Source organism: Kogia breviceps, chromosome 1 (genome assembly GCF_026419965.1).
Source record: "Kogia breviceps isolate mKogBre1 chromosome 1, mKogBre1 haplotype 1, whole genome shotgun sequence".
In the NCBI taxonomy this organism is placed as follows: Eukaryota; Metazoa; Chordata; class Mammalia; order Artiodactyla; family Physeteridae; genus Kogia; species Kogia breviceps.
Genome location: NC_081310.1, coordinates 191,161,998 through 191,187,061, shown reverse-complemented (window position 1 = coordinate 191,187,061; position 25,064 = coordinate 191,161,998). Strand labels below are relative to the sequence as shown.

At 54.4% G+C, this 25,064-nt stretch overlaps 1 protein-coding gene across 3 annotated transcripts in view; it reads left to right on the top strand.

The window, feature by feature from the left end:
- Positions 1-25,064, top strand: part of KAZN (kazrin, periplakin interacting protein) — a 1,159,438-nt gene that overhangs the window by 1,015,855 nt on the left and 118,519 nt on the right. For all 3 annotated transcript variants that reach the window (XM_067017033.1, XM_067017036.1, XM_059045410.2), the window contains one exon: positions 18,093-18,284. In XM_067017033.1, the coding sequence (XP_066873134.1) occupies positions 18,093-18,284 (192 nt within the window). The remainder of the gene's footprint in view (positions 1-18,092; positions 18,285-25,064) is intronic.

Here is a 25,064-nt window from a genome sequence, read left to right as displayed (position 1 = left end):
CCCCTCTGACATGAGAAGACAGCCACCGTGGCACATGAACCAGTACACCTTCCTGCACCAGCTTCCTTTCTCTAAGCATCTTTTTTCCCAGCCAGGGCAGAGCAGATCGTGCTGGGGAAGTTGGAGGACAGGATGTCTTGCCTTGATCCGCCCAGCTTGACTAGCCTTTGACTCTCATGTCCCACCAGGAGCCCTTTGTGAGGGCAGAGAGAGCTTTTGGAGCCGGAGCTTCCCTTGCACATCCAAGGGAAGAATGTTCCCCGGACTGAGCTGTGTGTTCCTGGCTCTCCTGATGTTTGTTTAAGAGGACTCTGCGGGAGCCTGAAGACGTCAGGCCGGCCCTCCTGGCAGCAGGCAAGGAGAAAGGGAGCTAGAAACTCCATGGAATGCTCTTAGGGCAGGTGGGGCCAACACAGTAGCCTAGGCCAGGCCAGGGCTGTGGAATTAGGACGCAATTCTGCAGCCCACCCTGTGCCACCCACCCCTGCGCTGGCAGCTCTTAGGTCAGAAGGAGCCCCAGAGACATCCAGTGACAAGTTCACATACTCCTTTTGGGATCCATAAGCAGCATGCACGGCCAAACAAACAGCACTCGCCTCTTGGCAAGAGGGTCCTATCAACATCTGCCTGCGGCCAAGAGATTACAAAAAGAGGAGGGTGGACAGAAAAACAGTACGTTACATGCCAACCTCTTGAAAAAGGAGATTGAATTTCTCTGCCTGGAAATGTTTAACTTGAGTCAGCCGCCTCCCTTCCAGACCAGGCCAGCCTGGGTTGGAGGTCTGGTTTCCGCCCCGCCATTTCCCCCAAATTAGCTTTTTGCAGGTGTGCGTGCAGAGCAAATGCTAATTTGGAAGGAGATTTATAGGTTTCTCCAGAGATCAGGAGCAGGACAATTTCCTGGGCAGTGGGGTTATCCTGGGTTAATTTTCATGATTACTGAAAGGATCTTAGCTGAAGACTCTTGGGCCCTGCCTGCCCATGGTCTCTGCTGAAATCCGTGCTGTGTGCTCACCCGGAGAAGGGCCAGAGGGCCACTGTCCCCTCGTCCCCAGCCTTCTGGGTTTGGGCTTCACTGTCTGGGGTCTCCTGGCTGAAGAGTAACCAGAGCTTGCGTGGGGGTTCGTTGTGGATTCCTGGAATGTCGGCAGCTATGTGCCATCTGCCACCGGGGAAGGAGTGACCTCACGGGCCTGACAAGTGAGCCACCTGCAGTTCCAGAGGGACGGGACAGCAAGTCCACAGCACACGGGACTTTTTCTTGTTACAAGTCGAGTCACAATGCTAACACCTGCTCCTCGTTAGGACACCTGCTTCTTCAATTGGCTTATTTTCTGCTGCTTTGCCCAACTGTGGAAGCAGTTTTGAAGCATCCACAAAGTGCGGGGTGTGTGTGTGTGTGTTTTGTGTACACGGGCACTGGGCCAGCCCTGTACCCCCGGCCACACGTATCTATTCTCCTTCCCCTCAGACAGCCTCCGTGATCCACACCGTTTCACGTGTGTCAGGAAAGATGTGCGTGAAAGGCCTAGATATTCCAGGTTTGAAGTTTGTGGACTGGGGAGAAGGAAGAAGAAAGATCTAGCAGTTCCGCCCACCAAAGTAGGGCAGGAGGAGGCTGGCTTATGAGAATAAAATACAGTCGACCCTTGAACGACATGGGTTTGAACTGCTCGGGTCCACTTATACGTGTATTATTTCAATAGTAAATATTACACTACTGCACCATCTGCGGATAGTTGGGTCCACCAGGATACGGAGGGCAGACTGTGAATTACACCCCAGTTTTCGACTGTGTGGACAGTGGGCGCCCCTATCCCCTGAGTTGTTCACGGGTCAGCTGTCTGTAGAACAACAAAAAGTCTTTGACCTGCTCCAGACCATTCACATCCAGTGTCACCGCTCTCATTCTGTTCATTCCTTTATTCAAGCTGGACGCTTTGATTCCGCCATGGCCAAGCCTAGAACCTGCTATTCTTTAGTTGGAGTCATTTTCTCTTGGGGTGCGGGGGAGGGGCGTGGAAGAACATGGCTTCAAAGAAAAGCATGTTTGGTCTTGAAAGCACCTCTGGGCAGGAGAGCACTGGTCCTAGGGGAGCCTCGGCCTGATCTAAGGCTTCCCTTGCCCCAAGCTCATGCCCTGGGCTAACCTCAGCTCTGTGGGCGCTTCTTGGGCTTAGCTCGCGGGTCAGGGCTCTTCTAGGTGCTGCGGCACATAATACGCGGCTCCTGCCAGGAGCTGCTCCAGAAAGACCTAGAAGGCTGCCGTCCTATACAAGAGATTTCCTTGTCTGGGCTGACAGGGTCATTTGTATTCCTCCGAGGACGACAGCCTAGGCTCTGGTCACCATCAGTGGAAATTCTGCCTCGCCTCTCTGTCCTCCTACTTGTTTTTAAGACCGAGGGGCTGGGGCACGGCTGTGCATTCTGTCGAACTGGGGGTGAGCCGTGAACGCGTGCGCCGGTGGCAGGGGGGCAGTGTGGTGGTGGCGAGCCATGGGGTTTTTCCAACTTACATTTTTCGCATAGTTTTCTCCTCTGCTCTCCCAAGAGGCCACACGCGGAGTACAGTAAGCCTTTGACCTTTGCGAAATGGTGGAGCGGGCCAGGCGGACGGATGGGGGAAACGTTTGGAGGCAAGCTGGCGGCAGCTCAAAGCAGGAATCCAAGCTGCATCTCTGCCTTTCTCGGCCCGTAAACAGGCGAAAGCGAGGGGGGCGGGCGGCAAAAGAGAGGGGGCTTCGTGCTTCCAGATTAGGATCTCGTGGGCCACTTCCTCAGCAACAAGCCCCCAGCTGCTGGGAGCCCCACTCTGGAGACCTCTCAGCAAGGAGTGTTCTACCCGGAGGTTCAGGTCAGGAGTTTCCAGGAGGAGCCCCTGGGGAGCCGGGGACAAGGCTGCTGGACAGGGGCTGGTCTCAGAAGCAGAAGGCAGTGGCTCCTGGGAGGGGGAGGGGGAAGAACCAGCTGGCACATAGCGCCTGGCCTGTGCCAAGCACGGTTCTTTTATGGGTCCAGTCCGCGCGTGTGTCTATGTGGACCCTATGTGTATAGTCACTCATTTCATCCTCACGACAACCCTTTAAGATGGGTACTGTTATTGCCCCACGTTACAGGTAAGGGAACTGTGGCAGAGAGAGGTTAGTAAGGCACTGGGACTCCAACCCAGACCAGCTCGCCCCCAAGGTGTTTCCGGCCACTTAGACCACGCTGCCTCTCAGCCCAGGTGTTCAGCGAGCATCTGTCGAAACCGGAAGTCAGATATGCAGCTCCTGCGTTCAGGTTGCGTCTTCCCATGCGGGGAGAAGTTCTGTCCACAGATGTAGTAACTCAGGGACTTGAGTTTGCCCTCCTCCTCCCACTGTTCTCCCTTCCCCCCCTCCCCCCGCCAAAAAAAAAAAAAAAACAACCCATTTTCTGTGTCTTGATTCTATATTTGGTTCATAGACAAAGCTGCTGAAACTCCCCAGGTGAAATAAGGTCATTTTTCTAATTGATTTTGTTCATTTTAAGTCCTGAAAGTCGTAGTCTGATGCGAGGAGGGACACAGGCGTGGGGCCCCCGTTGGTCCCACTCTGAAGTCTCAGAATCAGTGACTGCAAAGGCCTCTGGAGACTGGATGGACCACTGCAGATGTAGGGGTGCCCCAGGCCCTTTGAACAGACTGAGGACCTAGGAGGACAGGAATGGACCAAACAGTGCAGAGAGGCAGGGGCGTACCCAGGAGTCTGCACAGGTGGGGTGGGAGGGCGTCAGGGGGGACCAAGGTAGGAGAAGTGGGCCCAGGCCTCGCACACCTTAGAATCCCTGGGCGAGTTGGCTGAGGGGAGGAGCCGTGCCTTGGGCCTTGGTTGACTGCCCCTTAATGAGGACAATAAAACCCACCATCGTAATCTTCCCAGGGGTTTGGGTGATAAACATAAGAGGTGAGAGCCCTTTGAAGAAAAAGTTAAAAGCACTATATTCAGCTTAACAATATCAGCCCGAGTGCAGGCAGCCTTGTGCGTATGAAGATGCCGACCAGCTCCCGGCCGGGCAGAAGGCCTCCAGCCGGCCTTGCTATATAGCTGGTGTGCCTCCTGTGCTTCCGTCTGAGCTCTGTTTGTTAGGATATGGGGTTGGGGGGCCCTGGGGCACAGGAAAGAAGAGCATCCTGAGAAGAAGTATCGCAGGGGGAGCCAGGCAGCCCTGGTGACCGTGGCCCGCGGGCAGGCCCCGAGTCTCTGCGCTTTAGTCTCATGTCTAACACGGGCATCGCGCCACCCTCCGAGGTTGCTGGGATGCGTGCCCAGCACGTAGAGCTTCCCCGGCTCCTGGGGTGCCGGGCACGGCTCCTGGCCTCCAGCTGTAGGTTGCTGAAGTGCAGGCATGCCGGACACCTAGTAGGGTTTCCTGTGAACCAGCCCACGTGGCCCGGGCCTGCTCTTTCTCAGCCCGAGGTAATTTTTCAATTAACTCGATTGGCTGGAAACCGGGGCGCCCTTGGAGTGTGGGAAAACGTTCCAGGCCGGAAGGGGCCTCCCCTCTGCCCCCGCTGGCTTGGGGCTTGGCTCCAGAGGGAGGATCCAATTTCACATCAGGACACCAGGACGCTATCCCAGTGGCCCTCTGAAAAATCCCAGATGGCGCCTTCTGGAAGCCCCTGTGAAGCTCCGCGCTAGCGGCCGGCCTGTCCTCCTCCCCTGCCCCCTGCAGACTCCCCGACCCGGGTTCCGGCAGTGAGAGCCTCCAACGGTTTCATTACTGACTTTATTGCTCAACAATTTAGAAAGGCGGCCCTGCCAGTTTTCATAAGTGAAACATTTGAAGTATGCAAAGCGTATTTTATTTTTTCCTGGAACAGCTGCTCGGTTGGGCTGGAGAATAATCAGGAGCGAGTGACAGGGATCCGCGTGCCGCCCTGCAGCTTGCGGGCTCCGCGGCCTTGGGCGCCTCCCACTGCAGGAGCCCAAGGCGCCCTCTTCCTTCTCCGCCCCCTCCGTGGGGTCAGGCGTCCTCTCGATGGCATCGGAACTGGCTGCCAACATTGGCTGAGGGCTCGCTCTGTGCCAGGCCCCTTCTTGGAGCTTTTTGTCTGTTACTCAGAGGCTGCTGTCACAGCAGCCCTGAGAGATGGATACTATCATTACCTTCATTCCTCACATGAGGACACGGAAATGATCGCTGGGGTCCAACAGCTACTATAAAGGACAGAGCCGGGATTTGGTGCCAGAATCACTGCTCTTAGCCATCACTGTTGTGGTTTCACAGGTGAGGAAGTTGAGGGATGTAGAGGTCGAGACACAGCAGGAGACGCCCATTCTTAGCTCGCCTTCTGAAGCCACATTTGAGACAGTGAGTCCTCCAGGTTTGCTCTTTGTCCAGGTTGCCACCTGGACTTGGTTTAAATTCTTCTGAAAGCCCGAGTCTGTTCGAGATACAGATCTGAAGATGCGGGAATTTCAGACTCGCCGCCCTCGTGTGCTGGCGATGCTAGGAGAGCCCCGGCCGGGCCCTGGTCGCCCACTTCCCTTCTCTGTGTAATTGTTTACATCTGCGGGGGCCTTCGGCATGCTGAACATGTTTCGAAGTGTTTAACCCCTGAGTTGACCGATGCCTAAGAGAGGCTGAGCAGAATATTCCAGCGAAAGCATGTTTCCAGTTTGCTTCCGGGCAATAGTAGCCAGCGGCCTAGCAGTCAGGGCTGTAGATTCCAGACACCTTCCTTTGGGCCTCAGTTTGCCTGTCTATAAAGTGGGGACATAAATGTCTTTCTTCCCCCAGGCTTCTTAGGAAGGTAGCTCTCCTGCCGGGAGCCAGGCCTTGGAGAACCCGATCTCCGACAAGTGCGACAGGCAGCTTCAGTCTTCTCTGTGCATTCTGGTAATGGGTGGAGAAGGAAATTGAGATGCAGGTGTTTTGCTGCTGACTCAGACTCGGGTGGGAAAGAAAGCAAGGTCTGGGCTCTCCCCCCGCAGTCGCAAGGCCTCCGTCAAGTCGGTTCCTCCTGGTTTGCAATGAGCTTTGTGCTTGCTGCATGGGTGGGCTTGCCTGTGTCACAAGTTGGTGGGTGTAACCAATGCTGGGCCTTCTTTCTTTTTCCTCTTTGTGTTTTGCTAAATTTTTTTCCCCTGGAGGGTGGAGAAGAGGGAGGAGGGGTGGGAGGAGAGAGTCTCGCGTGGTGAGGCCGGAGAGGGAAACAGGCAGTGCTGCCCAGTGGTCACTGTCCCTCTCCTGGATCCGTTCCTTTAGGAGCCAAGCCTTGGGGATGGGAGAAGCTTGTGGTGGGAGCCAAGGCTGGGGGACCCGGTTGTTTTCACCAAAGTTCGAAAAAAGGCCCAGATCCAGCCCTGCCCAGCTCTTTGTCCCAGAGTTTAGTTTGAGAAATGTGCACAGCATGGCATTTAGGGCTGCGAGCCTAGTCCAGTTAAGAACATGAGCTTTGCAATCAGACAGACTTCTCAGCTGGGATCCGCTGTGCCACCGGGACCAGCTCTATAACCTTGAACAAGCCTGTCTGCCTGTCCTGGTCCCCGTCTCTCCACCTCCGTTTGCATGTGCAAAATGGAGAGAATGCTAGCTCCCAGTGAGAGAATTCAGTGGTCCGAGGCTCGGGGCCAGGTACATAGTCAGCACCCAAACGGGGCCCAGAGCCCTCAGGTCGAGGAAGCCTGTGGGGTTAGTGCTCGCGGACCTCTTCGGGTGGGAGAAGAGGAGAAAGGCTGATTCGGGTAGGAAAAGTCTGGAAATGGCCTTGAGGCAGAACTTGAAAATGTGTGCCTTCCAGGGTTTCAACCCAGGGGGACTGGTCACTGCAGTCAAAGAAAAGCTAGAATTAAAGCACACGTGGGAGTAGGTGCTCACTGGTTCTGTGGAGGTAAATTCCATTGTCCGTTTTGCCCGTGTGGTTTCTGAAGGACAGTGATACAGCTTAGAGTGCTTACCACATAGCAGGTGGCCTTTAAGTTTGTGGGGCTGCTGGGCACCCAGAAAATGGTCCCTGACGGAAACCGTTTATCAGGGTTCTTTTACAGTTGCAAGGGATAGAAAATGCAACTCAAACTGGTTTAAGAATGTGTTGGTTCACATAACTGAAAAATTCAGGAGTAGAGGCTGGCTTCGGGTGTGGTGTGATCCAGGACAACACGGATGTTACCTGAATCCAGTCTTTGTCTTGTTGGCGCTCCCTTCTCGGTGGCAGGATGGCCACCACCACCTCCAGGCTCCATCCTCGCATCCGTCATTAAAGAGAGCGAGCTAGCGGCTCCTGGTCCAGACTCTGACTCTGGTTGGACTGATTTGTGTCATGTGCTTCCCCTCCTAAACCAATCACAGTGGCCAGGACAACTCAGCTCTCTGATTGGCCAGCCTGGGTCTTATCTCCACCTTCGAACCACGGGTTCTGGGAGTGGGTGGCTCCCCAGAGGGAAATGGAGGTGCTCTGAAAGACTGGAGGCGTAGATGTCGGCTGAACCGAAAAGTCTGCTGCCCAATCCAGGGCGGGGATAATGAAGAACTTTGAAAAGGTGGGATGAGCCAGCATCCCAGGGGAAGCGGTGGCTTTAAGGTTCAACTTGATAAGGGTGTTAAGATTCCTCTTTGCACCAAGAGGGTATCCCAGGACGGCTGCTGTCAGCCCACCCGACACGATGAATGGGCCCCAGCTTGCTGCTTCTAAGTCCCAAGGGAAACTGTGTTCAATGAGGCAGGGGAGGCAGCTGGCCAGGCCTTAAGGAGAGGCCGGCCCTTTCCTCTCCCATCCCTCCTGCGCAGTAAGCAGACAGGAACAGACTCCTCAGGGCCCCCAAGGAGGCCTGGGCACCTGGCTTTGGGACCAAGCAGTCACAGCCTGTCAAGGACTAGGCCTCCTGGGTGACAGGAGAGGGCCTGCCTTTCCACCCCCAGACAGATGCTGTATTTGGGGGTGCACATTCCTTCTGGAGCTAGAATCACCTGCTGAGCGACTGTTGCAGACCCCCGAGGGCCGTGGGGTTCCTACCGGCTGTCAGTGCATGGTGGCATCAAAGCCACATGCCCAGAAAGGCTGCCAGAGGCTGTCCCTTCTGGGCTTGGGGAGCAGTGGACACAGGAAGCGAGGGCCTCCGGTGATAAACGGGCACATTCTCGGAATCAGGCCAGGCCGCCTGCAGTGACCATGTTCCGCAGCGCAGATCCTCCGGTTTGGCTCTGCCCGAGAACTAGGGAGCCGCGTGCTGGAGGTGTGCGATTCCTTCACTTTCCCGGGCATCTCTGCTTTTGAACCTGAGACTGGCACCCTTCCAGGGCTGGTGCCTGGCACATGATTATTCCTGAGTCAGTGCGTGGTGAGGGATGGTCAAAGGAGGCAGACCCTTTCCCGGAGAGAATTGGATTCCGGGATGTGGAGCTGGGTGGGCACAGCTTCCCGTGGGAAAGGTGGGCCCCCCAAGATTGTGGAAGAGGATTAGCTTGGCATTCGGGCCCAAGACGAGTCTGGCTGAAAGGTATGTTTATGGGCCAGCAGCTGCACTGGAACAGCTCTGCAGGAAAGACGGGTTAAACAGCACCTAAAAGAAAAAACAATTACTGTGAAACATGAGAAAAAGACAAAGCCTGCATCACCTGGTACCTGCCAGGCCCTCCCCTACCCACCTGTAGTAAGAACTACCACGCGGCTCTCCCAGGCCCTGGAGCAGCCTTGGAATTAATACTGCTGAGGAGTGCCTGGGCGTTGTTTGAGAATCTATTTGTATTTGGTGAGTGCTCTATTGTGTCCCATCACCCACAAAGCTCTAAGTGTCAGGATCACATGACAAAGGCCCAGAGGACACAGAAATCTCTAGCAAACCACAGACCCAGCTCTTGTCTGCCTGCCACTGGCCCTGTTCCTGGCCTAGTGGGTCTGTCTCCACATACAGGGGGGATGGAGGGAGGGATGGGAGAGTCTACATGACGAGCAGAGGTGGACCAAGAGGGCTGATTTCAGCTCCCCACGCAGAGACCAGGCTGGAGGGGAGCCTGGGCTGGGTGTGAGGGGACCAGCCGAGCAGAAGGAAGTGATGTCAAGTCTTCCCTCCCCCATCTCAGAGGCCCAGCCCTGAGGCTGCTCTTCGCAGGCTACGGTTCCCAGATTTCTCTGTCCACAGACAAACCGTTACATTCAAGTCCCACCTGGCTGGATGTCCCTGTGGAATTCCAGTCATTTACAGAGCTTTGAGGAACCTTCGGGGCTGAGTCTAGACCCGAGGGCTGCATTGCTGCTACCGTTCCTGCTGCCCTGGGCTGTTTGAATCCAGCACTCCTGTCCCTCCTTGGCTGTTGGGTCAGCTTAGCCAAGAGGTTCTGCGACCTCGGGCCTTCCAGGCTGGGGGAAGGATGCACACAGTGGTATCTGTCCCAGGAGGGTTTGAGGGCCCCCTTGTAACTGTGGGCCCTGAGAGGAAACATAGGCTTTGCCTGCCTTGTGGGGCAGCTCCCAGTCTGGCAGCTGTACCGCAGGAGAAGAGGTAGAATATAACTCAGTAGGGACCAGAAAAGGCTCTGCAGCCAGACCACCCGGGTTTAACCACATGTTTTCTCCATGCCTCAGTTTCTTCTGTAAAGTGGGTGCGTCACCTTGGGTTATTGTGAGGATCGAGAATTAATGGTGTGAAGATTTAGAACTGTTCTGGCATGCATGAGTGACTCAAAAAGTGTGATTATTGTCACCATGATGATGATGAAGAATGAATTCAAGAACAGAGGGAATGCAATATAGGAATGCAGCTGCCCTCTTTCTCTCCATGTGCTCCCCCCGCAGAAAGGCAGAACAGAGGAGGTGCCCTTAGGCCACTGGTGAAGACCCCCACCCCCTCAGCCTGGGACGTGGGCTCTGCCAGCGACCCCCTCTCTGACTCTGCCTTTTCAGGACTCCCTTCCACCATCAGGTACTGGCTTCCTTAGACACGACTACGTCTGGTCCTGTTTCGTCTTGGGGCCTGGGAGCCCATCTGTTATGGGGATTTGATATGAATCATTGTACCTCAGTCTTAACATTTTAACCCTCCAAGAACAATCTGATTCCTGATTTTTAGAACAAGCATCATCCCAATGTTCTGAGACAACCACCTGGACCAGATTTGGCAGTGTTGACAATAATGGCAGTCCCGGCAGCCGTGCTGGCTTTGGAGTGCTCACGGCCTGCCGGCCACTGCTGGACCAGCCCATGGCAGGCGGGGGGCGGGGGGGTGGCTGCACGACCCACAGGCTGACCTGGGCTCCGTCCCACCCCACCCCCCACCTCCGAGCTCAAGCAGGGTCACTACAGCCCTGCGTGGGTGCCATGAGGATCCGGTGAGATGAAGCCTGTAATCCAGTGGGTGGCATCCTGCACGAAGTCGGGGCTCAGAACACGGCAGGGCCATGAGCCATCGTCTCTGCCAGAAAGGGTGTTTGGACCAGAAGGGAACCATGACACCATTAAGCAAAGCGTCATGTCATCTGGAAGTGACCTCCATCCGGCCAGGGCCAGCAGGGCACGGTCCAACTTGTCTCCCACAGGGCAGGTATAGCTCAAGTGAACGGAGGTCGTGCACAGAGCCCAGGGTTGGACTCAGGCACCCCCTCCTCTGAGGCCTGCTGGAGGGCAGGGGGCCGGTGAGCTCGGTACCTGGATTTGGGGGGAGGATCTATACAAGGGAGTTAATGGAAAGCCTGAACTATGTTACTGCTATATATATATATATGTATATTTTTAGGTATAATTTCCTACAGCCAAGTGCACAGGTTTTAAGGGTACCATCTGAGTTCAGAGAGTTTTGACAGATGTGTGCTTGGCTGTTTATCAAGGTGTCCACCCATGACAGGCAGCCAGGGACTGTCACTCCAGCCTGCCCTCCCCTCGGAGCCCCCTGTGCTCTTGGTCCTGCCTTTGCCCTGCAGACTGGGTGACTCAGCCTCCTCTGTCATTTAATCCACCCCTTCCGGGCTGGGAGGCCCACAGGTCTGGGCTCCCAGGTTCTTGGGGCCGAGGCCTCTCCTCGGAACATCGGGAAGGTTTGCCCTTTTCTATAATAATGATCTTGACGAGCTCCATATGACCCCCCCGCCTTAGAACCTTCTGGAATGTTTCCACTTAGATGATTGCTTTGTTAAATGTTTACTACAGGCTTGGGAGACTGGTCTTGGCTCCAATTTCAGATAAACTCAGAGGTCGCTCGTCCTAAGGTCAAATAGCCAGGAAGCAGGGGAGCCGGGACTGAGCTCCGGTGTCTGACCCAGACCAACCGGGCCCACCTCCGCCCCGCCCAGCCCTCGGCGCCGTCCTTGTGTGCCTGCCAGGAGCCCAGCGCTGGGCTGGCGCCGGGCGTCAGGTGTGAGCAGAGCGGAGCCCCTGCTGGCTCCGTGGCCACATCCTTCTCCAGGAGCTGCGTGGGAACTGTGCCCCGGGGGCGGGCCACGCACGGAGTGGCCGGCTCCCTGTGACCCACCTCCATGTGGGAAACAAGAGCAAGCCCATACCTGCTGGGGGGCACGCCTGCCTCCCCTGCCATCCATCAGGGCAGGCCTGCGGCGGCCCACGGACTTTGTGGCCCTCTCCCCCCGCAAGATAGTACAGTGAGGGACTTCCCTGGTGGTCCAGTGGCTAAGAGTCCGCACTCCCAATTCAGGGGCCCCAGGTCAGGGAACTAGATCCCACATGCAGCAACTGAGAGTTCACATGCTGCAAATAAAGATCCCACGTGCCGCAACTAAGATCTGACGCAGACAAATAAATAAATATTTTTTTTAAAAAAAAGATAGTACAGTGCAAGAGTTTGGACTGGGGTGGGTTCTGGAGCTAGACCGCTCTGACTCTGCATGACATTGGTCAAGTCACCTAAATCCTGTGCCTCAACTTACCCATCTGTTGAAGGGGGTGATGATAACAGGACCTACTTCATGAGGTTATTGTGAGGATTCACTAGTTATTGTTAAGGAGCGTAACTTACAACAGAGCCTGGAGCACATATCATGTGCTCCCGAAGTGTTAGTAAAGGAATCGTCATTGTGATACACAGTGGTTATACAGTAGTATTGCTGTTTGGACCTTGGCTTGGGAAGGCCAGACTCGTAAACCGGCAACTCACCGAGAGAGCTCGGAGGCCTCGCGCTGCCTGTTCACGCATCCTGTTCTCGGACGGTGCCCCACAGTCACGGAGAGTTAGTGTTTTTCTTTGTCTTCTTCCCTCCCACCCCAGCCCTGTGAGCTCACAAAAATGGAGCCAGGAAAGGACTTGTCACAAAACTGGGGGCTCTTCCCGGGGGCCAGGAGCGGTCACCTCCCTTCTGCGCTGTGTGGATTCCTCCACAGCCCCACCTCCTCCTCCTCCCGCTTCCCAGAATTCACAGCTGACGCGGCCACAGGGCAGCCCCCAGAGGTGCTGGCCCCTAGCAGCCACCTGAACTCAATCTCAGCCTGTAGCATGCACTGCCGTGGTTGGTTCTGGAGAACTGGTAGATGAGCAGGGAAATCAAAGGCTCTGCTGTGCCAGGTGGCCCTGCCCAGTTGGTGCGGCTCCAGGTCTCGAGCCGCAGGTGCAGGGCTGAGCTGTGCTCGCCAGGCCCCAGGCTCTGTTCTCTCCCCTTGGCATCTTTTTTGCTCCCTGTGCACGTTGCCTCCTTGTTACAACGTTGCTGCCACAGCTCTAACCACAAGTCCACTTTCCAGGCACGGAGGAGGCGAAGCCCTTTTGTCTTAAAGGGCAGTCTTCCTCAGGGACTTTCGCCTACATCTCATCAGCCAGAACTGGGTCACACAGACAATTCTAGCTGCAAGGGAGGCCAGGAAATGGCATTTTTTTTTAATGGCGAGCACTCGCTGCTCTTACAAACGAAAGGAGATGTGCTACAGAGGGACAGGGGCAGGGTCTCCCCAGCTCCCTCTATCACCTGAGTAGGTATGCCACACCCCCTTGCCCTTGGGAAGAGGCCTCTGGGGGCTTCCACTGTGTGGCCTCCCTGCTCCCCCCAGGGCAGCATCACTGGTAACTGCTGGCTTCCCCGGGGGTGGGAGAGCCGCTGTCTCCCAGGCAATGCTTACTTCCGGCTTCCATGGCCTAGAGCTCTGCTGGGTCTGTGGCTTCTTTGGCACCAGGCCCTTTTACCGCCACCAGCCCCCTGCCCTAAGGTCCGTGGTTGCCCAGCGTCGGCAGAAAGGTACACAATTGATCTTTCCCTTTTGTGTCCCTGGGCCAGGGCCAGTGCGGTTTCTCCGGGAACATGGCTCCTTCCCCAGCAGCTGTCCCGCCTTTGGCACAAAGCTGCCTCCTGTCCCTGTGTCTGTGGCCCGTGCTGCACCAGGTGCTCCGCAAACCCCGTTCCTTCCCTTCCCCACCTCGTGCCCCTGGACGAGCACTGACCAGGAGCTCCGTGCCCCGACGGGGGGTGGTCTCTGTGCTTTTGACATGTGACAGGTGTGCCTGAGGATCTGAGTTGTTTGTCGTGACTAATTTACACTTTAGTAGCCGCGTGTGCCTGGTGGCTGCCTCACCGAGCAGTGCAGCTGTGGACCAGAGCAGGGACCCGTGTCCCCCCAAGGGGAGAAATGCACAATCGGTAGCATTCATCTAGATTCATGAGGAGTGCATCCCTCATAATATCAGGGCACTGATATTATGAAGGCCCAGAGAGGGACAGTGACTTGCCCAAGGTCACACAGCGAGGTAGCAACCCCTCTGAGACAGCAACCCAAGTCTTCCAACTGTTACTTCTTCACTGCTTCTGAGGAATGTGGTCGCTCCCCTCTGTGAGGGGAGGAGGAGTTGAGGGCACAGGGCACACACAGCACTCATCGTGCTTAACACGTTTAAGTGTATGACCTGTGTGTCTCATTCCCATCACTCCCATTTCACAGGTGAGGCCACTGAGGCCCAGGGAGGGGAAGTGCCTATGAATGGTCCCGAAGCCTGTAAATGGGCTTCAGTCTTGTGAGGCTCTCTGTGATTGCAGTCCCAGGGATGTCACCCCTCTCTGCCCCTGCCTGGAAGGGTCCAGGTTCTGCAAGATCTAGTCCAGCCAGGGCAGGTGCAGTTAGTAAGCTTAGACAAGGCTCTCTCTTTCTGTGGAGTTGTTTTTCCAGCCTGGTCTCCTAGGACTTGGTTCCTGCAGGAGCTGTACTTGGTATCCCGCCCTCCTGCTTCTTCAGAGCCTGACTCAAGGGGCGGGGCCTAGGTGTCAGGTACACCTATTAGCAACGTGAGCGCAGGAAAAATTTGCCTTTGCCGCTGTTAGGTCAGGGTAGGGGCACCCAGCCCCGTCTTGCTCTCGTCCAAGAGCAAGGGGCAGAGAAGGCTGCGCCAGGCTGTTCTGTGCCTTAACCTCCTTCCTCCTGTGAGATAATGTAGTAGCACAGCCCTTTCTCATGATGGCCCCGTTTCATTGCCATGGAAGTAGGGTTGCTGGATAAAACACAGCATGCCCAGTTACATTTGAATTTCATATACGCAACGAATCAATTTTTAGCATAAGTATGTCCCATGCAATATTTAAGACATGCTTATACTAAAAATTATTTCTTGTCTATCTGAGATTCAAGTTTAACTGTGCACCTGGGCTTTTGGGGTTTGTTTTGCTTCGCTTTGTCTTATTTTGCTAAGTCTGGCAACCCTAAATGGGTGACATTGTCCCCAAGCAGCGTACATGGCAACGGAGAGCCGGAAAAATCATGGGGCTTGCTCAGGGTCACAAGGCCCTGGCCGGGACTGGATTCGAAGCCAGGTCTCTTGGAATCCTCTGCCATTTGCATAGACAGCAAACGACCTCAGTGGCTTCCTCCGGGCAGTTTAAGGAAACCCAGAAGTCATGCCCCTAAAATAAAATCAGACAGCCCTGGCTTCCCCTTGCCTGGCGATGTAAATATAAATGGGGGTGCTTAGCAATCACTCACACCTTATCGTGAAATAACCCGTTTGGTGACAGTTGAGTGGGGACAGGCCCCGGCAGGATGGGTGACTGGGGAGAATTGATGAAGGGGGGGTGTCTTCATCCGTTTGGGGTTGCTAGAACAAAAATAGCCAGTGGCTCATAAACAAGAGAAATTTGTTTCTTAAAATTCTGAAGACTGGAGGTCCAAGAGCCAGGCACCGGCCGATTCCGTGTCTGGTGCAGGCCCTCTTCCTGGTTAATAGACAGCTGTCTTTGTGCTGTGTCTTTTGCTCCCCCCTCATGACCGAATCACCTCCCAAAGGCCTCACCTCCAGGTACCATCATCACATGGGGCATTAGGTTTCAACATATGCATTTTATGGGGACACAAACGTTCAGTCTGTGGCAGGGAGCAAGAATGAAAATTCCAGAGTCTTAAGTACCGCTAGAGACGGCGAGCCAGGGCTCAGAGTACAGAGTGGTGGTCAAGGTTAAGATCTTTTACGATCCGACCCTGTCGTACCTCTCCTGGCTTCTTCCTGCTCTTCCTCACCGGGTATGGGTCACTGGTTACCCGGGCACCTTTCCAACCTTCTTGACTTTGCTCGTACTGTCCGCGCAGCTCACTGCCCTGCCATCTTCCGAGGCCCGTTTCAAAGGTTCTTGTGCTCCAAGCACCTGCCACACCTGCTTTGTTTTATGCTTACTTGTGTGTGCTGCTTCTACTTGCTGGAGACTTCTCGAGGCCAAGGGTGTTCCCTCCTTTTTGAACACCCTACGCCAGGCCTGCCTTACAGGCGACCTGCAAGTGTTTGTCTGGAATGAGGGCAGGGGAGGGGCCCCCAATGCAAACCTCCTACTTTGCAGTTTTGCTAAGAGACTTGGACGGTTCCCAGCCTGCACTTGAGTCGGTCCATGTCAGAGCAGCCGGGAGGTCCCTTGCAGACAGCCTGCCTCCCTGGGGTGCAGGGGTGGGTTTCTTCAGTCCCTGTGGGGTTTGGGAGCACCCGCTTGAGGGTGGGACCCGTGTGTGACCTTCACCCAGGGGTCTCCAGTGCCTTCAGCAGCAACTGGCTTGGGGCAGGTGCCCATGAGCTCTTGCTGGGTGGACGGACGGCTGGAGGAGAACATTCGATTGTCGTGTGTCATCATATAGTATCCAGGGCACTTGAGACCCCTCAGCGAATGAGCTGGGACAGAGCTACCAGGCCTGCTCTCAGGGAGCTGTGCCCACTGGGCGCGCACAGGGTAACGCGTGGGTGGGCCTCCCACATTAATGAGGGGTTTGGGGTACGTTGTCCAAACTGCTGTCAGAAGTGGACCACGGGTGAGGGCCTCTGTAGGGCTCTTGAGGTGACAGTAGGGCTGAGACTGCCCGGCAGGGAGGAACCTGTGAAGGAGGAAGGAAGCTCTTCCAGCGGCCCTAAGGCGGGACAAGTCTAGCGCCTTCCAGAACTGAAAGTCCCCCCACAGGTGGCCTCAGATGGGCTGATGGGGCGGGAAGCCAGGGAGGGTTTTCAGTGCAGGGGCGAGGTGGGATGCCCTGCGTCTCGGGCTTTTGTGGGGAGGTTGGGTGGTGTCGAGGAGCTGGGAGGGCCGGGCGGCCTCCCCTCGTGTGGGTGGCAGCTGGAGCCAGGTGGCCTCAGAGGAGGCGGTTGAAGTAGACCAGGGAACAGGGGCTGGAGCCAGTGCCACCCTTCCCCAGGCTTCTGGGGGTGGAGGGACCCCCTGGTCCCCGGGGCCTCAGCTCTGCTCCCCGTGGCCTGGCCCCCACCCCAGGCCTGGCTCTGCCTTCGTGTCCAGGATCCCCAGGGAGTGCACCCCTTAGAGAACGCCAGGCGCCTGGGGACACGCAGCCCCCGTCTCACCGGCACTGAGCGCTCGCTGTATACGCTGAGCACGTGCCCTGGACCAGGCTTCCTCCTGCGTCCCAACCCCACGAGGGTTAGACCCATTTTATAGGAGGGGCATGTGAGGCTTAGAGGGGAAGGGACTTGCTTGGGATCACACTCGTGATCAGCGAGGGTGCCAGACCGGAGACCCGGGGCCTCGAAAGCCGCGCCGCAGCCGTGCCCTCTGTGACCCTCACAGGCGAGGACTGCATCCCCTGCTGCCATGGGAGCACGGGACAGGGTGGTGTCGGGGTTGGGGGGGGAGGCTGTGTCACTGGCAGAACAGGGAAAAGGGTGTCGCAGGTGGAGGGCCCTGCAGGGTCAAAGGGCCTGAGGCTGGAAAGAGCTTGGCCTGTCGCACCGAGAGGGACCAGCGTGCAGGAGGGTGGGGAAGAGGCAGAGAGCGATGCGAGGGAGGCCAGCCGCTTCCTCGAGCATCTCAGACCCTCTTTTTTTTTTTAACATCTTTATTGAAGTATAATTGCTTTACGAGGGTGTGTTCGTTTCTGCTGTATAACAAAGCGAATCAGCTATACATACACGTACATCACCATATCCCCTCTTGCGTCTCCCTCCCACCCTCCCTATCCCACCCCTCTAGGTGGTCACAAAGCACCGAGCTGATCTCCCTGTGCTGTGCGGCTGCTTCCCACTAGCTGTCTATTTTACGTTTGGTAGTGCATATATGTCCCTGCCGCTCTCTCACTTCGTCCCAGCTTCCCCTTCCCCCTCCCCGTGTCCTCAAGTCCATGCTCTACGTCAGAAACTCTTTTAATTGGTCTCTAAGTGAGGTGAGCATCTCGGCCTGGGTGTGCACTGTCCTGAGTAATACTGTGTAATACTGTGTAATATTACACAATATTATATTATATTCACAGTAATACTGTGTAATACTTTGCCTGGAGTCGACCAGGTCTGGGTTCACATCTCACCTCTCCTACCTACGCACTTTATGCCCTCGTGGAGTTTCTTAATCTCTCCGAGCCTTGACTTCCTAGTCTGGGAGGTGGGGGTGAAGCATCCTGCCTCCGGAGGTTTTGGGCAACAAGGTAAAGCCCGTAAAGTGTAACTGGGCGTGCTGCTGGCTCGAGACTGCAGTGCTGACCCCTGAGAGCCCTAGAGAGTGTGGTGGGAGGCAGGGAGTCCCACCAGGCGTGCTCTGTGGACCGGGGGTGGGGCCCCGGACTGGGGCGGGGCCTCCTTGCAGTAAGGTCGTTTGGGGGTTTTCCTGCACATAGTAGGACAGGCCCTGAATGCAGAGCAAACAGGGAAAGCCAAAGCACCTTCAAACTGTCCCCAGAAAAGTGAGCGAGCGGGAGCCACTGTCCCCCGCTCTAACCGTGTGCCCTTCTCCCCTAGCACTGCTGCGGGAGGAAGTGTCCCGGCTCCAGGAGGAAGTCCACCTTCTCCGGCAGATGAAGGAGATGCTGATGAAGGACCTGGAGGAGTCGCAGGGCGGCAAGTCCTCCGAGGTCCTCGCGGCCACCGAGCTCAGGGTCCAGCTGGCCCAGAAGGAGCAGGAGGCAGCCAGAGCCAAAGAAGCGTTGCAGGGTGAGTGACAAGTCGGCGACAGCTCCCTCCCCTCCCTTGCCTGGGCCTCAGCTGGGGCCGCAAGGACACCAGGAGCCAGGGTCCTGCCTGTGCAGGGGGCAGTGAGGGATGTGACCTCAGGAGTCTGCCAGCGCCCAGCCCCCAGCCCAGGCCGCCCCTCCCCTTTTGGGTGGAATCCTGCGTCTCGCTGGGTCGGGTACAGATGTCATTCCCTCCTGCAGTGTGACCGCCTCACGTTTGTTCTCCGTCACCGCGTCACTGCCGTTCACGGGGCGCCTCCTTCTGAGGTGTGAACGGCAGGTGGTTATCTTTGCTGAACGACCACGATGCTGACCCAGCAGCTGGGCCGCCTCTTACTCGGAGCTCTCAGGGTCCGGCGGTGCCTCCGCGCACAGGACAGTGCAGGGATGCTGGGTTCTGTGCTGGAGGACACCCCCCCACCCCACTTCACTCACGCTCACCGCGGTGGGCTCTCCAGGGCAGGGCTCGGGCCTCTTCTCCCGTTGCTTGGTCTGCAGGAGCGCCCCTCTAAGGAGCGCAGCATCCAGCCCTGGGTGGGGTGAGGCGTTAGGAGAGAAACTGCCTTAGGAGACAGGAAACCAGTGGGCCCACGTGTCAGCTGCTTTCCTCAGAGCTGCCCTGGGCTACTGGCAGCTGGCATACCCATCTCTCCTGGGAGCCACCTGCCCGCACTGTGTCTCAAAAGGTTATCTGAGAAAGGTTGGAAGCCATCCCCTCCCAGTCCTCCAACGTGAAACATTGGGGGAGAAAATATCTTGGGTGGGGTCTGCCTTGATCTCTTGAGCCTCTCTTAGTGTCTTTGATTCTCCTGGAGGGGGGGAGGGCAATAAAACTTGGCACCCTCCTTTCCACTTACCACTTACTAGAACCATAAATACTCTCTGAAGACTTCATTTCTGAGGCCAAAGCAGGTTTATTCCTTCGGTTGATTTCGGGCTGCTGTAGCAAAGACCCCAAAACAGCGTGGCTGAAAGAATCTGTCTCGCTCTTCTGTCACCATCCCAGGGGGCATTTCAGGCTGGTGGGCAACTCTGCTCCCCTCGGCCTGTGAAGGATCCAGGGAAAGAGCCAAAATTCGGGGTCAGAGACTCCCTTTGGCAAGAGCGTGGCCGCAGAGAGTGCTGGGTAGCCGAGTCCCAGCTACAAGGCTAACTGGACGGGGAGGGAGAGGGGACTGTGCTGCATGGTTAGGCGGCTCCGGCCTTGTGGGTTTCCCTGACTAGAGGTGTGAAGTAGGCAGCAGAACACTGGCTGAGCCAGCTGTCTGGCCAACACCCCACCACCCGTCCCCCGGGAAGCCTGGGACGCCGCTGCACCCTCACCCGGGTGCTCCAGCCCCTTTCTGCGTTCTTCCCAGCAGTACATGTTACTCTTCAAGCTGGGTAGACACTTTCCTGTTGGTGTTTTGTTTCCGGTGGGGCCACCTGGACAGCGTTCTGGGTGGTCTCTCCAGGCCGTAGCGGGCGGGGGGTCTGTGTCACGGTGCAGCTGACGCCGTGTGATCAGAAGTCAGTGTGCCAGGCATGCATGCTTTCTCTATGCAGCCCTCCCGCGGTCCAGGCAGATCTATACAAGCTCCCTCCACTCCCAGCTTCCCGGGGGCCTTGGAACATCCCCACCCTTCTCAGGAAGGAGATCCGAGTCTCAGGAATCTCCCATGGGCACGTGTTGCTGGGTCCAGGCCGTGTGAGTTGATGTCCTTTGGTCTCGCCAGGCTTCACGATCCTGCAGAGTCGAGGCTGCCTCAAGAAGCAGCCAGACGCTGTCTCAGCCTCCTTTGCCAGTATTCATTCCAGGACAGAGTCACCTGCCTTCTGTGTCCTGGGCCAGGGAAAGAATTCTCACCTGTATTCCCCCTTCTGGACCTGGGAGGAGGAGGAATACCTCTCTCTGCTGTTCCTGCGCCCAGAGGTATATGGGCAGGGAGTGAGCAGAGGCACATTTACCCACCGGCTGCCCAGCTCCTGGGGCAGATGGCTCTCCAGACCTCAGTGTTCTGACCTGAGTGATGGGACAGTAACAGTGAATTAAATGAGGTCGTGTCTGTGAAGGCGGTAACCGTGGTGTGCACCCTCCTCTGTTTAGCCCACAGGGCACAGAGCTATGCAGGCATTTCTTCCCAACTCTGTGCTGTATGATTTCTTATCCATCCCCAAAGGTCTTCAGGGCCTTGCTCGGGGACCCAGAGATCCCCCAAAGGCGACTGCTTTGTGGGAACAATAATCTCATCAACAAGGACTCGTCAATGTTCATTCAAGGAAAGCCTTATTGAGCACCTACTGTGTTCCAGCACTGTTCTACGCACTTGGTCTACCATTCGCCCCACTCCTGCTGGAAGGTATTAACCCCTTTCACAGATGGAGACAGCTGAATGAGGCTCAGGGAGGTTAAGTAACTTGGCCAAGGTGACAGGGTTAATTAGCAGCAGAGTCCGAAACTTTTTCCACTGCACTAAACACCTCATCTCCCCTCTGGATGAGGTCACGAGGGATGAAGTTGGCCCGGACGAGAGAGACAGGAGGCCATCCTAGCTCAGTCAGGGGGACAGCAGACTCTGGAGTCAGAGTCAGATCTGGGCATGAATCCCATTTCTGTCACTTACTAGCTGTGTGACCTGAGGCAAATTCCTTAACCTCTCTGAACCACAGTTCCTTTGCAGAAGGCAACAATAACAATACCTACTTTTCTTATAATTGAGGCCAATAATAGTAGCTACTTCACAGGTTGTCATGAGGATTAAATGAGGTATAAAGTGCTTGGCCCAGTGCCAAGTACCCTTAGTGCAAATACGTAGTGATTCTCTGATGAGACAGGGCTTGGCAGGCTTCCTCAGATCTGTTTGGAGATGTTGGTCGCCTGATTCCCATTTGGGCTATAGCCCAGACCTTAGACCCCCTGAGCCCATCTAAGTTCAGGGTAGCAAGCACCTCGAGCATCCCGCCTGGCATTCTACAAAATCATAAATAAGATGCTTCCTCCCCAGCCACAGCACATGGTGAGTAAATTGCAGACAGATGTGGGCAGAAAGAGGCTGGGGCATGAAAAGAGATTTATATGCCCATAAGGAGAAGGACGAGAATAAACGCACAAGCCAAGTATGCGGCAGATGTTGGGCGACTCTTGTTAATAACCAGCATCCCTGCGGTGGGGAAACGCAAAGCCCCCAAAGACTTCCACTGTGGCCGGTCCCCACCTGCCCACCCTCAGTCTTTGGTTTGGGGGTGGTTGAAACCTGGAGTTCTTCAGCACGTGAGAGGATTAGGAACTCAAGCAAACACGCAAACATTGATGGTTCCAACATCAAAGCAACAAAAAGAATCAAGTCTGGCGAGAATGGGGGTTTCAAAGTTTCCTTTGTTTCTGTGGGGACGAGTCTGGGAATGTTTGGTTTGGGATTTTGGTCTCATCGTGAGTTTAAAGGCAGAAGCCCTGAATGATTGTTTAATAAGGAATGGTGTCGTCGCGTGAGTAAACTTACCCCGGAGTCCCTGCATGACCGCAGCCCTACACCTGTGGTGAGCTTGTCGCCCGTGGGACCCCTCTGGGGTGTCTTGATTTCCCCAGGCCCCCTCAGCTGCATTGATTTCTCCGAGAATTGAATTGATTTCTCCGAGAAAACATGTCTAAATCTTCAATTTATTTTAAAAGGACAGTACTAAACCCATTACATGCTAACATTATTTTTAAATGAAAATGACTGTATTTTCCTAAACAAAAAGGTTTGAGGGGAAAAAAGCAGCACTGTTTCACAATTTTACAAAAGCTTTTTAATGTCTGACTTCATAGAAGACTGCTGAGTTCTCGTTAACTACTCTTTCAGTCAGGCTACTATGATTTGTTGTTTTGGTTGAAAATCTAGCATCACACAGATGTGTAGCTGGAAGAAGGAAGAGTGTATTAATTGCCTTATTAGATAATTATGCATATTTTTCTTTGACTTCATACTAACTCACCAAATGATAGTTTCTTAGAGGTTTGCTGAGTGTGGAATTATCCAGTGAAGGTTTTGTACTCTGTTAGGATGGACAAAACCATTGGTCTAATTGGTACTTTGAATGGCTATTGTACCCACACATGATTTTTTGAAATCTAACATTGATCACTTGGAAAATATTGGTTCACTGAGCAATGCACATCCTCCAAATCTTGGCATATTTCGTTATCCAACATCAATAAGTCACATCTGTTAACATCACCACCAATCTCATTAGAAAAGTCTTTAAGTCTTGAGGAGCTGGTAAAATCATAGTGGCAGGTCAAGTTTGCCCAAATTTGGATTTTTGCTCAAAAGTTTAAGTTTTATCACTGGCAACAAAACTGTCATTTGTTTTCCTAGAAGTAACAGGCTTACTTACTTCATGTGTTCACTTAGTTCAGTAGTTTGCCAGATACTATAGTTTGTACATTGGTCCTTCTTTCAAGTACAATGGTGAGCTACGAAAAAGTGGCTAGTTTAGCTAGCAACTCAAACAGTCGCACACATGATTTTCCTTGAGACAGCCATTGTACTTTGGTAGGCAGCAAAAGAACTTTAAGTGTACTTCCCATTTTATTAAAAAATACATACTTGGGGGTCAAGTTTTAATAGAATTAATTACTTTTACAGCTTCATCAAGGTCATTCTTAAGTAAAACTGCCCCCCCTTTCTTTCAACTATGAGTGCAATGTGTAAAGAACTCAGTGACTATTAATACAGTTTGATACCACTGTTATGCTTTCTGCTAAAATGTCAACATTTTACCCAGCATTGCTTTTGCACCAACATTGCAAATACTAACACAACAAAACAGGCAAATAATGTCAGAGTGTTATTATGAAAATAGTTTTCCTCTTGGACCCCCTGAAATGTTATTGTTGGTGGTAGTGGTGGTGACAGCTAGCATTTTTGAGCCCTTTTATATGCCACACACTTTAACTCCTTTAATTCTCACAAGAGTATGAGGTGGGCTGTGAATGTTCCAAGATTACACAGCAGTACCTGGTTAGAGCCAGGTTCAGACCTCAGCAGGGTGGCTCTGGAGCCCTGAGGTGACACTGGCAGGGGTAGAGAGGGCATTACTGCAGGGGAAATAGCTTGAGCAAAGGCCAGAAGGCCAGCCTGTGTATGGGGGTGGGAAGGTGGAGGCTTTGCGTTCGGGAGATGGTGGGAGATGATCATGGTAAACCCCAAGGGCTATACCCTGAAGCTCAGGGACATGGAGGTTTTGAGCAGGAGGAAGCAGTATGAGGAGTGACGTGTTTAAGATGTTCCTATGTCCCTTTCCCACCCTCTCCTTGCCTTTGCAGCCTCGTCTCCTTCTAGCACGTGGATGCACATGTCATGTACATGTGGTTCCTAGATATGCCTGTGGATCCTCTCCCTTCTTTCTCCTCTGAGTCTTTGCATTTGCTCTTCCTTCTCCCCCAGCCTCCGGATGGGTCACTCTTCCTCCAAGTCCTGATTCAGGCTCTGCTTCCTCCAGGAATCGTTCTGGACCATCGCCACTTGATGGGTCCGGGGCCTGTGGTTGGCAGGACCATACCCCTTCACCCCCAAGACGTCTGCATCCTAATTTCTAGAGCACGTGAATACGGTAGTTCACGTGTCAAAGGAGAAGTAAGGTTGTTAATCAGACATCCTTAAAATGGAGGGATTATCCTGTAGGCCCAGCGTAATCCCAAGGTTCCTTCAGAGTGGAAGAGGAGGCAGAAGAGTCAGAGATAAAAAGTCAGAGAACAGAGGCTGGAGATTCAACGTGAGGACCCAGTCCTCCATTGCTGGTGTTCAAGGTGGAGGAAGGGTCCACAAGCCAAGGAATGTGCGTGGCCTCTAGAAGCAGGAAAAGACAGATTCTCTCCTGAAGCCTCCAGAAGGAATGTAGCCCTGCCCACACCTTAATTTTAGCCCTATGAGACCCATTTCAGACTTCTGACCTCCAGAACTATAAGATATTAAATTTGTATCTTTTTAAGCTACTAAATTTGTAGTTATTTGATATAGCAGCAGGAGGAAACTAATAAAGGCCCCTCCTCCCTGGGCTTCACAGCCCTAGATGCTGAGCTCCCTCAGGACTCAGCACACATTGAGGGGGCGTCTGTTTCCTACCCGGTTTGCCACTTGCCAGGCTCCTGCAGGCACAGTACCCAGCACAGATTCGGCCTCACCATCTGAACAAAGTCGATTGGTGAGCATGGCGGAGAAGAAATGATGCCCAAGTTTCCTCTCTTTAGCACAAGGAATAAGCCCTGTTGGGGCCTTTTCCCTGCCTCACAATGAGTCACCTGTCCTAGACTGAGCTCCTGGCAGGAACTGAGCCTTATTATTTAATTTGCTCATTCAACAAATGTTTCATGAAAACTTCCCCACAACAGAACCTGTGCCTGTGGCCAGATAATTCAGAGGCAAGTGGGACCCCGGCCCTGCCCAGAAACCCACAACATACTCAATGCAGGTTGGTTGAATAATATATTTTTTAATGACCAATGAGGCCTGAACATAAGAATCTATGCCACAGATATTCTGCTTGAAGAGTTCTGGCGTTCAGAGAAATCTTAGGCCTTGAGCAGCAGGGGACACCAGTGTCCTTTAGGTTCCTAGCAGGTGTGGCCATGCTTTGGCTGCCATTGCAAGTGTAACCAGTCCTGCAGGCAGTGGGGTGGTAGGTGGCCTGAGTGGCTATTGAATAGAATGATGTGTTACCGATGCTGGGATGGCTCTGCCCACCTGCTTTTTTTACACACACGTCCTTGTCTCCAGAGCTGTGTGGGTTTGAAAAGCAA